This window comes from Phalacrocorax carbo, chromosome 12 (genome assembly GCF_963921805.1).
Source record: "Phalacrocorax carbo chromosome 12, bPhaCar2.1, whole genome shotgun sequence".
Classification (NCBI taxonomy): Eukaryota; Metazoa; Chordata; class Aves; order Suliformes; family Phalacrocoracidae; genus Phalacrocorax; species Phalacrocorax carbo.
The window spans coordinates 4,814,210-4,828,848 of record NC_087524.1 but is presented as its reverse complement, the minus strand read 5'-3'; the positions used below and the strand labels follow the sequence as shown (position 1 = coordinate 4,828,848).

Sequence of the window (14,639 nt, the reverse complement as noted above, 5' to 3'; positions counted from 1 at the left end):
AAACTCAGAAAATTGTTGCATATTATACCAAAAGCCCCAAAATTTTAATAATGAAACTTCAGTGAAACACATGTAAAATAAACCAATTCTGTGTTATATACTGTGATCCTTATATTCATCAGTATGTACTGATGGGCTTGTGCACAGTTAGCAATACAAAGGAACTCATGGTAGCCAGCTCTTGGTGCTAATCTGCATATTGCTAGTGTTTTAAAACTAGCTCTTTATAGTTTTATAAGAATTATATCCCTCAACAACACTTTCACTTTGTGGAAAGACTTTGTAATGTTGCGAAAGGTGAATTAATTTTTTTTTTTTTTAAGAGGGAGAAGTCAGATACACTGATATACTAAGAATTCTGCTTTTAAACAAGATAATGTATGTTTCTCCCTCTTGCCGTAAATACTGCATGATATCTGATGCGGGTTATTGTTTTACACGGATTTTTCATGTTCTCCACATTTTACTTAAATTTCTTGATTTATCCAATGAAATCATTAAAACCAGAATGGCTTGGTTAAATGGGTTACAGATTGTCATGCTCACCCTTTGGATACCTAAAAAATCAACTACTACTTTTGTATTCAAAGTCTTCTCATATACATACTTCATTTCCTCAGTATTTATTAAAATTGCTTGCTTTCTTGCTCCAGTGTAGTGTAGTTAAATCAGCTACAGTTTACGATAGAAGGATATCCATGGCTAGTATTTGTTGATTTGTTCGGTGTTGGAGAAGTTATGCACTGTAATCTTACTTTGTGGTAAGCCAAAAGATTTTGTTTTCCTTGCTGGCAATGGAGTTAACTTCAGGTAGACAGCTGTGTTTGCTAATTTCACCTCTGAAAGCTGCACCTCTCAAGTATTATGAAGTTCCTAAAAAACGTAATATAAAAATAGAAGTCACAATTTCTTCCACGTAGCATCACCCACTGAAGTATGTAGCTTGGGAATTGCTGTAAAAGCCTTATAAATTTCAGAGCTGGGGAAATGAGTGTAAAGCAGTACAAATGACAAAACACCTGGCTTCACAGGGGGAGATTCTGAATAGTTTCCTCCCTCAATAGCACTTCTGCAGTTACATTCTGATGAAAGATAAGCAGTAAAGTAATTCCCATTAAAAAAAAAAAGGCAGAATACACTGTCTAGCAGCTATATAAAGGATGTTAACCAATTTTATAGATATACATGAATTATTATAGTCTTGAGGATTAGAAGACTAAAAGAAGAAAAGGAGTACAGTAAATGCGTGGCAAATTTAGGGATACAGTAAATAATTCAACATGATTTACACGCTGTTCTATCCAGTGTACTGCATGGAGCAGGATTCCTATAAGTAATTGGTAAAGAGACCTGTAGCCTACACTTGTAAGGAGTTTAAAGTCATGTGCCACATCTTGAGGATCAAGTTCTGTCATGGGTGTCTCTTTTACATCCTTCATATTCTATTAGTAAAAGCAGCTGAGCATCAGTAATGAGCTATATTCTGCCCCTGACAGATTGTGAGATTTTTGCCTGCACAAAGACATGGCTTTAAATCAGTGGCAATTCAGTGATTAGGTATTAAAAAATGTAGCCTTATATTACTTTTTGAATGATTGATACAGATGTCCCATGTTTAAAAGTTTAGGGTGGGTTTATTTATTTTTCAGTTTGAAGATTAGTGCTGAGTTATAATATGCCTTTCCCAAATGCATTAGCAATATTTAAGTTGAATTTAATTGAAAATTTTGATCAAAGTAAGTCTAAAAACCTTAAAAAAAAGTTTACTGAATAGATTTTACTGCAGTTAACATAGTAAGAGGTGATATAATTTCAAAAAACCTAAAACTATACAGATCTTTATGTACTACTGTGCTTGAGATCATTGCTCAGCTACAGACTGCATTGCCCAGGCACCTGATGCGGATCCGGTGTGCTCAGCCTAAGGTTTGGAGGAGGCTCCTCTACCTCGGAAAATTTCTAAATGCCGCTGCTCTGCAATACATCTGAAATTAATTTGGCACAATGTTGTCAGTGCTTCCCTGTATGAGGCCACCAGAAAATATTGACATCTTAACAATTATCATAATAGTTAATTATCTTGATAAGATCCTATCTTACCTATTGGGTTTGATTTTGTTTGTTTACTACTTAATATTAGTATGGAGTAACCCTGAAGGACACTCATTTTTATCCACTGAATGAAGAGAAGATGGATGTTATTATCCACATCAGTGGATCATGTTTCAATTTATGATTTTTCTTGCGTCTTGCAATCACGTGGATTATAGTAATAAAGCCAGGATACATTTTCTCGTACTTTTCAGACTCATCAGCAGTGCAGTGGAAATCTAATTATAGGTTTGCTGTGATGATTTCCGTTCTGAAGGGAGTTTGAAATGAGTTACATAAACAGAACTATGTAAGTTGAGTGTGAAAACAAGTAAATAAAGGAAATAATGATTAATATGTCAATATGTAGATTGCGATCTGATGTTAGAGTGATAGCTAATACAAAAACTTGGTCCAAAAAATATAACTGCTCATACTGATGAATACTCACAATGTATTTTGATCTTCTTGGCAAGGCTACTGTGCAGTTGTTTGGCGGGGGTGTGCTGTCTCTGGTCCCAGAGCTAGTTCAGGCAGTGCCAGAGCTGCGAAGCCCTCACGCTGATGTAGTGGCAGTCCCATAACCGCGCAGCTGATGGTACTTCATCCTCAGGTTAGGTGCTCCTCAGGTCTGATGCAGCTGGGAAGCTCTGCAAGCCATTCAGGAACAAACTGCTGGAAGAGGAGGTGCCTTTCTGTATCCATCCGGCTGTCCCCAGAAGTCACTGCCTGCTTCTGGCCTGGACAGAGCCTCCCTTTGCTCTGTTCACCCTACTGGAAACCCCCACTTGGAGGTAGGGATCACACCTGGTTTTAGTGACAGAGAAACTGTGCCACTCCAGAATGCTATCTGTGCTACTTGCTTACCAAAGTGCAAAACCCAGGGTCTTCAATTCAACTTCTAGGTGATTTCCATAGTTGCCAAGAAATATGTACATATACAGAGTTGTTCTCTGCTTTGCTTTTGTGTGAGGTGCATCTAGCTCAGATGTACACAGACATCATCTGAGGAATCCCAATTCTGAACTTTCATTTGAATGAAGATCTTGAAAAGTGTGTTATTTCTTGAACACCATCTGTGCAGAGGAAGCTTTATGCAACACAGACAGCAAAAAGGTAGTATATGCATCATCAGGTATTTTGAGAATCCAGTGGCAGCTCTACAGTCATTTGAGTTGTTGTTGATTCCTATGGAGCATTCCTTTCAGGAGGTACACTGGACTGTTCATATATTTATAAATAAATTACAAAATTCATAAGTACATCTACTGAGTATTGTTTAATGAGTGTACATTTTAATTAACAAACCTATATTTCCTCTAAGTTGTCAAACATGTTTCCTGAAGATCTGGGTCCTGTCAACTTACCTGCATTTCAGTGTTGTTTGTACATTGTTCATTTTAGCTATGGCCATTATGAATAATCATCTCAAATAGCCAAATCCAAGCTATTTCAGTATGCATTGATTTGGAGTATTGTTCTTCATGATAAAGTTCTTGGATCCATCAGTTCAGTCTGCCTGGGCAGAATAAAATTTTCAGGGAGTTGAGAGCTGGGAAGTGACCTCAGTCAGCAGTTCAGCTTCGATTTTGTGCTCTTTTAGAGACTACCAATTCAACCAGATCTCCCACCTTGAAAACTTCTGTGAGAAAATCTTCTGTGGCATTTTAAGCCGATAACTGCTAGAGTTCTGCATATTAATTCTGTGTTTGTTTCCTAGTTGGGCTCCAGGACCACATTTAATTCTGGGCAAACGCACCCAGAGCTCTGTTATCTGACAATTCTCCTCCCTTTCCAGCTGTCTCTACTAAAAAAGCTAGGAATAGGAAAGTTTTGCAGATGTTAGTCACAGCACTTGGCAATAACCTCACTGAATGAAATGAGACAGCTTTTGTTCACAGCTCCTTTCCTCTGCTTCGTCCTTTCCGACAGTACTGTTGCACTTTGGTCATCCCTGTTCTAGTCTCAGACTGATGCAACTTCCCAAGAAATCAGTTTTGGGGTACCAGGCTATTATGCTTTTAGAGAAGCCCATCATCCCCCTTTCTGGGGGTTGCATGATGCATTCAGATTAACCAACCAACAGTCTCTGAATAATTAATAGAAAACCTTATGGAGACTTGGTGCTATTCAGAACCACCAGAAAGGTCAATTTATGATGCTGGCTACTGCTAGACATGACATAAAAGAACCATAAGTTAAAAGGATCTGTAGCATATGTAGCAGAACAATTCTGTTCCTTTCCTAAATTCATCAATGTGTAAAATGACTTTTCCATTAGTTGCATCTGACTGAAGTACCCCAGCCTGGTCCTCACACTCTCCCTCATCTCCAGGAAATATGAAAGTACTGACGTTTCTAAAGCAGGCACGTTCATTATTTTTCAGGAGTGGGCTGTATCTTCAGATGCTCGGTTCGGTCCCCTGATTCTGCCCAGTCCTCGACATCTGCCTTTGCCCGTTCTGTTTTAAAATTTAGAGATTCAGACAATTTATTTTAAATTCTTGTTTAGTGAACGATTTTTTAAAATGTTTTTTACTCTTCGTGTAAGTCTATTCTTGTCCTGCAAGAGGAGCGACCATAATCTATGTGGAAGACTACCGCCTTTTGCACCCTTATTTTGCTGTTACATATACATATGCCATCTCGAGGCTGCAAAGGCTTGTTCAGGCTGACCTTTATAATTTTTTGTTTGCTTTCACAGAGTGTTTGTAAGAGATCAGCATAACTGTTTATAGCAGTCCTAAACTCTCTATTAAGTAAAATTTCAACAAGTGACTGTCCTAGTTTTAGGGTTGCTTCTTACTGGGGACTCTGAGTTCAATTACCTTTTTAGACATTCTTTATCAATTTTGATACTGTTTTCTCCTGACCATTACCTCTTCACTACCTGAGGCTAAAACAGATCTGTTTAAAAAATACATTATTCTTTAAAATGTTTAAACACATATTAATCAAACTGTCATTACAGCACGTGGTATTTCATACCAAACAGATATTAATTTTTTGTGAGATTGCATGTTTAGCATTTGCATTCCCTAACCGAGCCATTTCTGGAAAATGGGAATAATATCCAAAAACAATATATAATTTTATTCCAGCATACACAAACAAATCTATGCCAACCTCAAATCACAGATATAACTGTTCTGTTTCACAATTTCTGATGCTTTAAATGCATTTAATTTATTGCCTTTTATTCTGTTTTTGCCCTCGTTTGACCTTGTGTCATGCAGTGCTCTGGGTTTTTTTTGTATTTTTCCATACCTTCACGCTCTCCAGGTATACACTTCTTTGTTGATTCAGTTCTTACATTTTAAGAATAACCAACTGAGCACTTAAATTTCAGCTAAATTGAAGTTCTCATTCAAAGCTGGTGCGGCGATTAAATAAATCTTGTATAGGGCAGCCAATATGAATAATTCTTATTTATTTATTTTTGTATTGTGGCCCCTACAGCACCAGTGCATTAAGGCTGTGTTTGGGCAAGCTTCTTGAGCACGTTTACCTGTGCGACATTGGACTCTGGTAGTTGCTCTGCCTTTGTTGAAAGCTCTGTACCTGTTACCTGCTCCTACTCTTTTCTATTCTTACATGTTAGTTATGAAAACTTACAGTAATCACTGAAACAGGAGTTAACCTGGGTCTTTTTTGTTAGCAGTAGCCTTGAAGCACATTTCTGCCAGCTCTTGTCTTCCATACCCAAGCTGTTCGATGAGGGCTAGAGCAGGTGAACGGTGTTTCTTAATGGCTCTGTTGTTCCCTGATCCTCACGTCCCATTAGAGCACCCCCATCCCCAAGGTACGCACTCCCGAGGATGTCCTCAGCACATGAAAGACAGAATTATTTTATAACCTCATTTCTTCAGTCTTAAAAATGTGGTTTCTTTTTTTATGCGTTGTTTATATTGGAGCTAGGGCCTGTCTTCTCATCTGCACATTTCTGATTTGCTGTTCTTGATTGATTTGGGCATCAGGAAGATTAAATAGTAACTTAGATTTTTCATATTCTTTCACTGTTCTCCCTCAGGAGAAAGAGTCTCAGAACACTGTGTCTGTATAGACTTACATAAATGGAAACCCTATATATTCTAAGTGGATTTTTTTCCTGTTAGTACTAATGCATTTACGTTTTCTTTCTCATGTTCGGTTTTTTAAATAAAAGTCTGTGCCCCCTGAGGGGTGAACTAATATTTTCTAATTTTTATAAGCCTCTTCTCACACTGGTATTGTCTGTAAACACTTGAATCCTTCAGGACCAAAGAATGGAACTCAGTGTCAGTAAACAAATCACGTTTATGGCTTCCTAAGTGTTTACACAACGACAAAAATCAAGCCCCCAGGGAATCATATTGTAAAAAGGAACAGTTGGTTTAAATTAGGTTTCCATGTGAAATATAGCTACTTTTTATGGATGTTGTGGGAACATAAACTGGAAAGAAAATCTGTACACTCATAAACTGAAGGTTTGATTTTTATTTGTTTAAATAGAAACAGAATCATTCACTAAGTTAATTTCTGATTCTGGCATTAATTAACCACCGAACAGAAGTTGGTAGTAGGGTCACCCTTAGGAAGGTGGGGGTATTTTGTTGACTTCATTTGTGATCTTGCAAACAGATAATGTGAATAATTTTAAATGTTCAGTGCATGTAGGAATTAACAAATGTGTACAATAAATACAACTACCAGGTTTGTGAAATTAAGTGAAAATAAGAATGTCAATAAAATTTCCAACTAATCAACTTTCACTGTTGATGTTGTAAGAACAAGGGTTATTCAGAGTGAGGCTGAGATTTGTAAGGTATGTTAATGAGAATTTACACTGCAGATATCTCTGGCAGCTTTAAAAATCAGCGCTACCTTCTTCCGCAGCCTGAATGCATATTCAGAATATCTTATATTAAGATACAGTAGTTTTTTGTTTAATACAAGTATTTCTAGAGTAGCTGATGGTTTAAATGTTGTAATGTATGTCTGTGTGTAAGGTGTGATTGCAATGCATATGTGATTTGGCTGTGAGTGTGTAAGTAGACTTTTGACTGATACCCTCCTGATGGAAGGAAACCAAAAAAACCCCACATTATCCATCAAGTGACATTGCTTTAGCTGACTGTACTGTCTGTTTTATTTTACAAGGTGAGCTTGTGGGTTACCTGGCTGATCCTGACTGCAGGTTCTATGGAGGAAAAACGAGAAGTCTTCTCATATTTAGTACATGTGGCGAAATGCTGCTGGAATATGGGCAACTACAATGCTGTCATGGAATTTCTGGCAGGACTGAGGTACTGGCAACTCTTTTTTAAAATGGCTTTTCAGTGATAGATTGCACTGCAGCTTCTGTTAAGCAGATGTCTCTGGAGAACAATGGACTAAACAGAAATCTGTGGCTAAACCACATCATCTCACCCTGTGACTTTCTAGTAATCCCTTTTGGAAAAATGAAGCATGCTAAAGCTGGTTGGTTTTTTTTTTTCAAAATGCTCTGGAGACACCATCAGTTTTCCTGGTACATGCTAAATATCTTACATTAGAAAATATACTCTTTTTTTTTAAACAGAAATTTTTAAAATGTGAAAAGAAGAGGGGAAAGTAGTTGTGGTTTAGATGTAGTCAACTAAAACTAATGTAACTTGAGGTTGGAGTTTCCAGAACATGAATGAAACACCCCAAAAAAAACCCAAACAAAAAAAGAACCAACCAACCCACCAACCAAAAAAAGCACACATACAATAAAAAACCCAAAAAACCCCAAAAACAACAAAAGAAAACCAACCAAAACAACAGAAAACCCCAACAAATCCAAACAGCTAAACCTTTTGTTTTAAGCCCTCCGATTTACTTACACTGACTGATGCTGGGATCTGATACTGTCATAGTCTTACACAGCCAGACCTGCAGTGCCTCCTGGAGAAGGGTGGAGTATGGGGTTAAAGGCAGTTTGCTGCTAGCTTTCCTACAGAATTGCAGGTTCGTACAGGACCGGGTGAGCAGGAGAGCAGTGCCTTCGCCCTGGCAGTGCAGCGGGCACCAAACTGCAGTGAACAGGGAAGAGTTAAGGTCAGATTTCCCACCTCTTCGCTCTGATCCTCCTTGTGCGTTGTGTTTGTGTAGCAAAGCTTTAAAGTGTTTGTATGGTCGCTCTTTGAGGTTTGGTAAGGATTCTCACTGGGCTGTTTGTTTACATTTTGGGTATATAAAACCCGTTGGAAACACTCATAGACACGGGAGTCTCTCTGAGCTGAATGCACCTACTCTCTCTAAGCCATGTAAGTTGTGAGGGAAAATGCGAAGCAAATTAAGGGCTTAATTTTACCTCTAAATGCATCTGCACAGCACAAGGGAAAGAGAGGAGAGGAAGGCTAGTGCTGATTAGCAGTGTTTCCTGGACAGGGACAGAAAGTGGGGTTAAGGACGTTCTGCTGTTAGCATTTCTGCAGACCTTCTGGTATGTCTGGGGCCAGGGCTGGGTAGAAAGGCCGTACCATTGCACAGACATACAGCCCAGAAGGTGAGAGACGTCCCAGCAGTACTTGCAGTCCTTGGGGAGTATCAGGAGCTATTTCTGTTTGAAATCAAAGATTCTTTTCATCTACAGCATTGTGTTGGTGCCCAAGAGCTGGAACATGGTCCTGATTTGTTTATTTCCGTGAAAAGAAATACTTTATTGTGTGAGTGAAATGAGGAGAAAAAAAATTATTGTAATTCATTTTAAATATATTTAATAAAAACCCGCTTTTGCTAAGTTTATGGATTGTTCATAATACAACTCAAGGAATTTGTAATAAGCCATCTGCTTTACCTTTATGCCATTTCCTTAATCTTTTCTTATTTCTCCCAGGCCCTTATAAATTTAAGGCAATGACACAATGAAAGTGTTAGAAAAGCTGCTTGTATGTCATGCAGCGGGGCTTTTATTAAAATGCCAAATGTTACTCCAGTAGATCAGACTGCTTGTTTCTCCTTTTTAGATTTGTTCGTTAATAATTCAAAGGTGGGGAAATGGTCCACCAACCAGAATTTTCATAAAAATAATGACCTTGATTTCATTAATTCATTTCTGAGTAATGATTATAATTTCCTCTATTACATAAATGTTGTGATGAATGTAAATGGTTTTTTATTTTTTTATAAATGTTGTGATCTTTTTTTGCAATAGGTCAAGAAAAGTTTTAAAAATGTGGCAATTTATGGACCAGTCTGATATTGAAACCATGCGAAGTCTGAAAGATGCTATGGCACAACATGAGTCATCATCTGAATACAAGAAAGTGGTCAACCGGGCACTCAATATTCCAGGCTGTAAAGTTGTTCCTTTCTGTGGTGTATTTTTAAAAGAGCTTTGTGAAGTTTTGGATGGAGCATCAAGCCTCCTCAGACTCTGTCCACGATATAATTCCCAGGATGAAACACTAGAGGTAAAGGAGATTGATATTCTAAGAAGTTATGTTCATAGCCACCCAGTGCTTTTTTTTATATTATCTGATTTTATATAATTTATTGTTTTCTATGAAGGCATCATCTAATTAAAGTTCTCTAAACCAGGCTTTTACCAGACTGTTCAGTTACATGGACCTCAATTTAATTCCCATGGTTACTGCAGCAATTTAGGTTTCTTTGTTTGTACCTAGTTCAGTGTTGGAGTACTGAGAAATTAAAGTTAGTACCAAAAGATCATGGTCAAAGTAAGTATGTAAATCCTTAAAGTTGTAACTATTTCCTGTTAAATGCTCTGACCTTCCACTTAACTCATTAGGAGTGGGAAGGTTTTCAGTTCCTGAAAAATGGAATTCAGAAGCTCAGTAGATGAAGCTTTTCCTCGACGAAAAGAAGCAATTCGAGTTTTATCATTTTGGTTTTAAAAGAAAAATGCTCTCGTTACATGAAAACATTAAGACTGAGGCTTTTAAAAAGTTTGCAGGAGTCGTAACTTATGTTACTTGATTTATGCAGTGATTTGGTCTGTTTAGGATAGGAAGTAGGTACAAAATCCCATTAGAAGCTAATAGGAAATACATGCTAAATATTCTTCATTCTTGTACAAATTTCTCCAGTGAGAAGCAGAGGACACAATATTCTATTTCTGACTATACTAATGTTTCAGATGTGTCTAGTTTGTTTCAGATTACAGTGGACAAGATAATTTCTTGCAACGAGTAGGCCAAGATGGTTTAAATAATCCAGAAAAAGAATCAACAGCAAACAGTATCTTTCAAACTATTCGGAGCTGCAATCGCAGTTTGGAATCTGAAGAGGGTGAAGACAATTTTAGTGAAGGGAGCAATTCAAGAAAAAACTCTTTCAAGGACAAAAACCGCTACCAGTAGGTCTCATTTTATTTTCTTTCATCACCTGTTTATTTCACATTTTTAATCCTTCGTTTCCTTTTACCAAGGCTCGCTTTTAGAAATAAGGGCAACTTTAGCATCTTCCTTTGTATTTATTCTCTTCCAATTCAGAACTTTCCTCCCCTGGAGCTATGTAGAGCATCTGATATTCAAATGCTTGGAAACTCTTTGTATAGTTATATTTTCCCTCATGATGTAATTACTTCCTCTTACGATAAGGGTAAATCCTTTTCGTCTTACACATAGAGCTTTAAAAATCCACAGTTACGATTACAATTTTGATCTGTGGTGACAGGAATAGCAGCAGGACATATCTGTTATCAGAGTTCAGAACATTATATTCTGCATGCTTGGGCAGCGTTCTGCCCCCTTCAAAACAAAGGTTATTTATTATCTTCAAAAGACCTCTTCTTTTAAGGACATGTTCATACGAGGCTTTTAGATTATGTCCAGAAACCATTTGTTAGTCAGCACAGATTCTGAATTTTCAGGTTGCTCTAGTCCTGCTGTTTTGCATAGAAGTTTACTCAGTTGCACGCCATGGAAAAGCCCAGTGTTCAGTAAACACAGATTTTCACCTCAAAGACGTGGTATATTCTATACTGTTCACCAGCAGAGTTGAAGACATCACTTAATCTTCTAGAATGTTGCTTTTCTGTGAAGTTGCAGCCCATATAGACATAGGTGGGACAGCTTTATACTAAGTAACCGTGCTAGAGTAACTGCACATTAAGTAGCAGAACTGTACTGTTCAGAGGTGAAGTGCTGTAAAATTACATGAGGGCTTCCATAAAAGAGCATGCTTAGGTCACTGCTTGAGGGTTTTTTTTTTTGATAATGTGTATCAGAAATATCCATATGTTCAGAAGTATCCAACGTATTTCAGCTACTTACGCATAAAATCTAATAAGTGACTGCCTGAGAAGGAACAACCATCTTCCTGTTTTAAATGCATTTATTTCATTAACATGCATTTCTAAATTTTATTTCAAATAAATAATCATTATTTCCTGAAAGAATGGTTTCTAATAGAATTATTCACATCTGGCTTTAGTTGCTTCTGGAAAGTGGAGCAGCAGATTAAGCCAAGAAAGACAGTCCAACTTCTCTGTCCATTTATGCTGTCCCTTGACTTACTTCAGTTCCATTGCTTTCTTCCAGGTATAATAGTCATTAATTAATATGCTTTAAAATCAGCTTGCAACTCACAGTCACAATCAACATTTCATTTGGATTAACAAAGTAGAATTTCAATACAAAAGAACAATAGAGGGAAAATAAAGTTCTCTGTTATGTGTTTATGGAATCAGTTCTTGGTAAATTAGTTATTTATGCTTTATGTTTCAATATAATCTAGCAAGTTCCACTTTAATTAAAGTAAGAATTAAATGCAAAAATGACACTGAAATGTAAGTTTAAAATTTAAATGAACAAAACTGCAGATAGATAATTAAAGTTAAGTTTCCTGATTCAGGCTACTAGCTACTCAGTTATTAGTATCTATAGTTCAGGTGCAGCAAGTACCGATTTTAACAGTATAATGACTTGTAGAAAAATATCCCTGGAAGTATTGAGTTAGCTCAAGTACCTCATAGGCTTTTGAAATTCCTTATTCACCTGCCACGTCTTTCCTGAGCGTTCAGAGAGCTGGGAGAGGCACAGGAGCAAGCGAGCGCAGAGGCAGAAGGGCCATATTCTGTTGGAGGCTGCAGTGTTTGGTGTACTTTTAATGCTATGAACAACTAAAGAGTTCTAAAGAAGCAGCTTTAGGTCTCTTTCTTGTGAGGTCTAAGTCACATTTGCATACAGCATTACAAAATCCAAATTATATAATAATTATGTATTACCTGATAATTGTAGTATTGTGGTCAAAGGGCAGATAAAATACAGTGTATAGCATGTTTCTCATTGCTTTAAAACTGCAAGGAAGATTTTAAATTAGTTTACCTTTTGCTGATTTAGATTAGTATTGTGGAACATGAACCCACCAAAGCTGATAGGTTAGTCTGATTTGAAGAAAATAAAATCAGTGGGCAGTAGGTATAATTACTTTCCCAGTGGTGTTAGCAGGTAAACTTTATCGCTCTGTAATCGGTGACCTGTTTAATCACCCTGAATTTCTGTACACATCAGATCAATATCAAACTTTAGTTTTTATTAGAAATCTGTCTTGACAGTTCTCAAATAAATAAAGGTAGGAAAAGACAAAAAATTGCAAGTTTGAAATACAGTTTTTATAGAATGGTTAATCAAATGACCTGTTAAGATACTTTAAACTTTGATGCATTGCTTTATTAGCCTGGTCTCATCTTTGCTTTTAAGCTTTCCTAATTGCAGTAAATACCTCTTAAAATAATAGGGGGAAACCTCAAGTTTTATCCTTTTTGTATCCCGTGGAATTTTCCCCTCTCAAACTGCAATCAGTTTTAATGTTTCCTTTATCCTTTGTTTTCATTTCCTTGCATCTCAGTGCAACCCGGGTAAAGAAAGTCTCTGATTCAAACCGAGCTCTGTAAGTGTGTTCTCAATATTGATCGCTGTGCCGCTTTTGGCAGCTCGTGGCAGAGGCTGTATTTCTGTACATGACTACGTGTGTGTGCTTGGCTTATCTGCTTCTTGTACCTTTTGATCTGCAGCATGCCAGTGTTATCAAACGTGAAATAAGGCATAAACAAAGCTCTGCCATTTCTGTCTCCGCTATACTAGACTCCTCCAGTCACGCGCATCTAGTTTCAGAATACATTTTCTAGCAATTTTGCAGAGACATTTGATTGTTTTGAGAGCATGGGGGAGAAACAGCTGCTTTAGTTGTTAGTTTAATTTTAAAATCTTAATCTTGTATAATGCAGGTAAATATTTTAATGTACACGTGTCTGGGAAGACTCTGTTTAGACAGTTTATTCCGGCTTAGTTATAATGCATGACCTTTATTTTTAGGAAGATTTTTTAAAGGAAATAGAGCTACCGTTAAGGCTGATAGAGTTATCCTGCCTTTTTTTTTGGTCAGTCCCCTCACCACAAGGAATAAATCCTTAGCCTGTTGGCCACTTTTAGCTAAATTTGGAGGTGAGGTAGAGGTCTCACTTATTAATAAATTCATAAAGGAATCATTAGAATTGATGTATGGAATAAAGGAAAAATTCAAATTAATTAGTGCCCTGGGGAGAGGAGAGTTTGAGGAAGAGCTAATGGTTATCCGTGCTGATTAGCTTAGGGAGCTAGTACATGGGACTTGTTCCAAGTCACAACATGAATGCTCTTTTGCTCAGCTGGTAGAACATGGGCAGGAGCGGAGAGTACTCTGCTAATATGAAGGGGGAGCACTGAGGGTATTAGGACAAGATGCCTCAAAGAATATTCAGAGGAAGATGTTTTGCATTTTATTGTCCGGATATGCTTAGGAAAATGTGCTTCATTAGTTCTGCTGTACACGGAACAGTTTGGTCTTTTTTGTGTTCATTAAAGCAGTGTCAAAATATTGAAAATTTGCTCACTCGTATATGTTAGAAGCTTCTGTAGGGAAGAAATTTTATTTCAGCTACCTCATTTATTAGTTCAGTATTGTTGCTCTGTATCTACTGTTTCCAATTATGGTAAAATATTTTTAAAATTTTGATAGCTGTGTACAAATTTCATGTTAATATTTTGCGGAAGTAAAATTAAATTTTCAAATGGAAAGTATCCGATAAAGTTCTTCCTGCATTGTTATGAGGAAGGCATGTATTTTAACCACTATTTTACAAGCGTTAATCAGAGAATTATGCAATGTGAAAGGTCTGCACATTAAATCAATAATAGAACAGAGATTAGAGGACCTGCCTTCAATCCACTACGTCCTAACAGTTTCCACATATGGTACTTGATATTTCAACTGAAGCAATCTTATGCTGTGGATTTAGAAACTGGACTTACTTGGCTTTAGATGAAACTGAAGTATTTTATTGTTAATGTAATGCTTTGAAAGTTCTAAGAAAATATAATTATATTTTAATTAATTGTATTATAATTAATTGTAGCAGCATCTATTAATTAAAAAATGCAATAACGTGAATTGTAATACTGTAAAAACTGCAGATGTTCCTGTAAGTCTAAATTATATAGTGGCAATAGTATTCTTTTTATTGAAACTGCAGCATAAAAAATATTCATCAAACAGCATAAATCAGTACCTGTATCACTAAATATAAGTCTCTCATCTTT

At 36.9% G+C, this 14,639-nt stretch overlaps 1 protein-coding gene across 4 annotated transcripts in view; it reads left to right on the top strand.

The window, feature by feature from the left end:
* PLCE1 (phospholipase C epsilon 1) overlaps window positions 1–14,639 on the top strand; it is a 169,598-nt gene that overhangs the window by 114,612 nt on the left and 40,347 nt on the right. For all 4 annotated transcript variants that reach the window (XM_064463805.1, XM_064463808.1, XM_064463806.1 and 1 more), the window contains exons 5-7: window positions 7,231–7,376; window positions 9,251–9,509; window positions 10,206–10,414. In XM_064463805.1, the coding sequence (XP_064319875.1) occupies window positions 7,231–7,376; window positions 9,251–9,509; window positions 10,206–10,414 (614 nt within the window). The remainder of the gene's footprint in view (window positions 1–7,230; window positions 7,377–9,250; window positions 9,510–10,205; window positions 10,415–14,639) is intronic.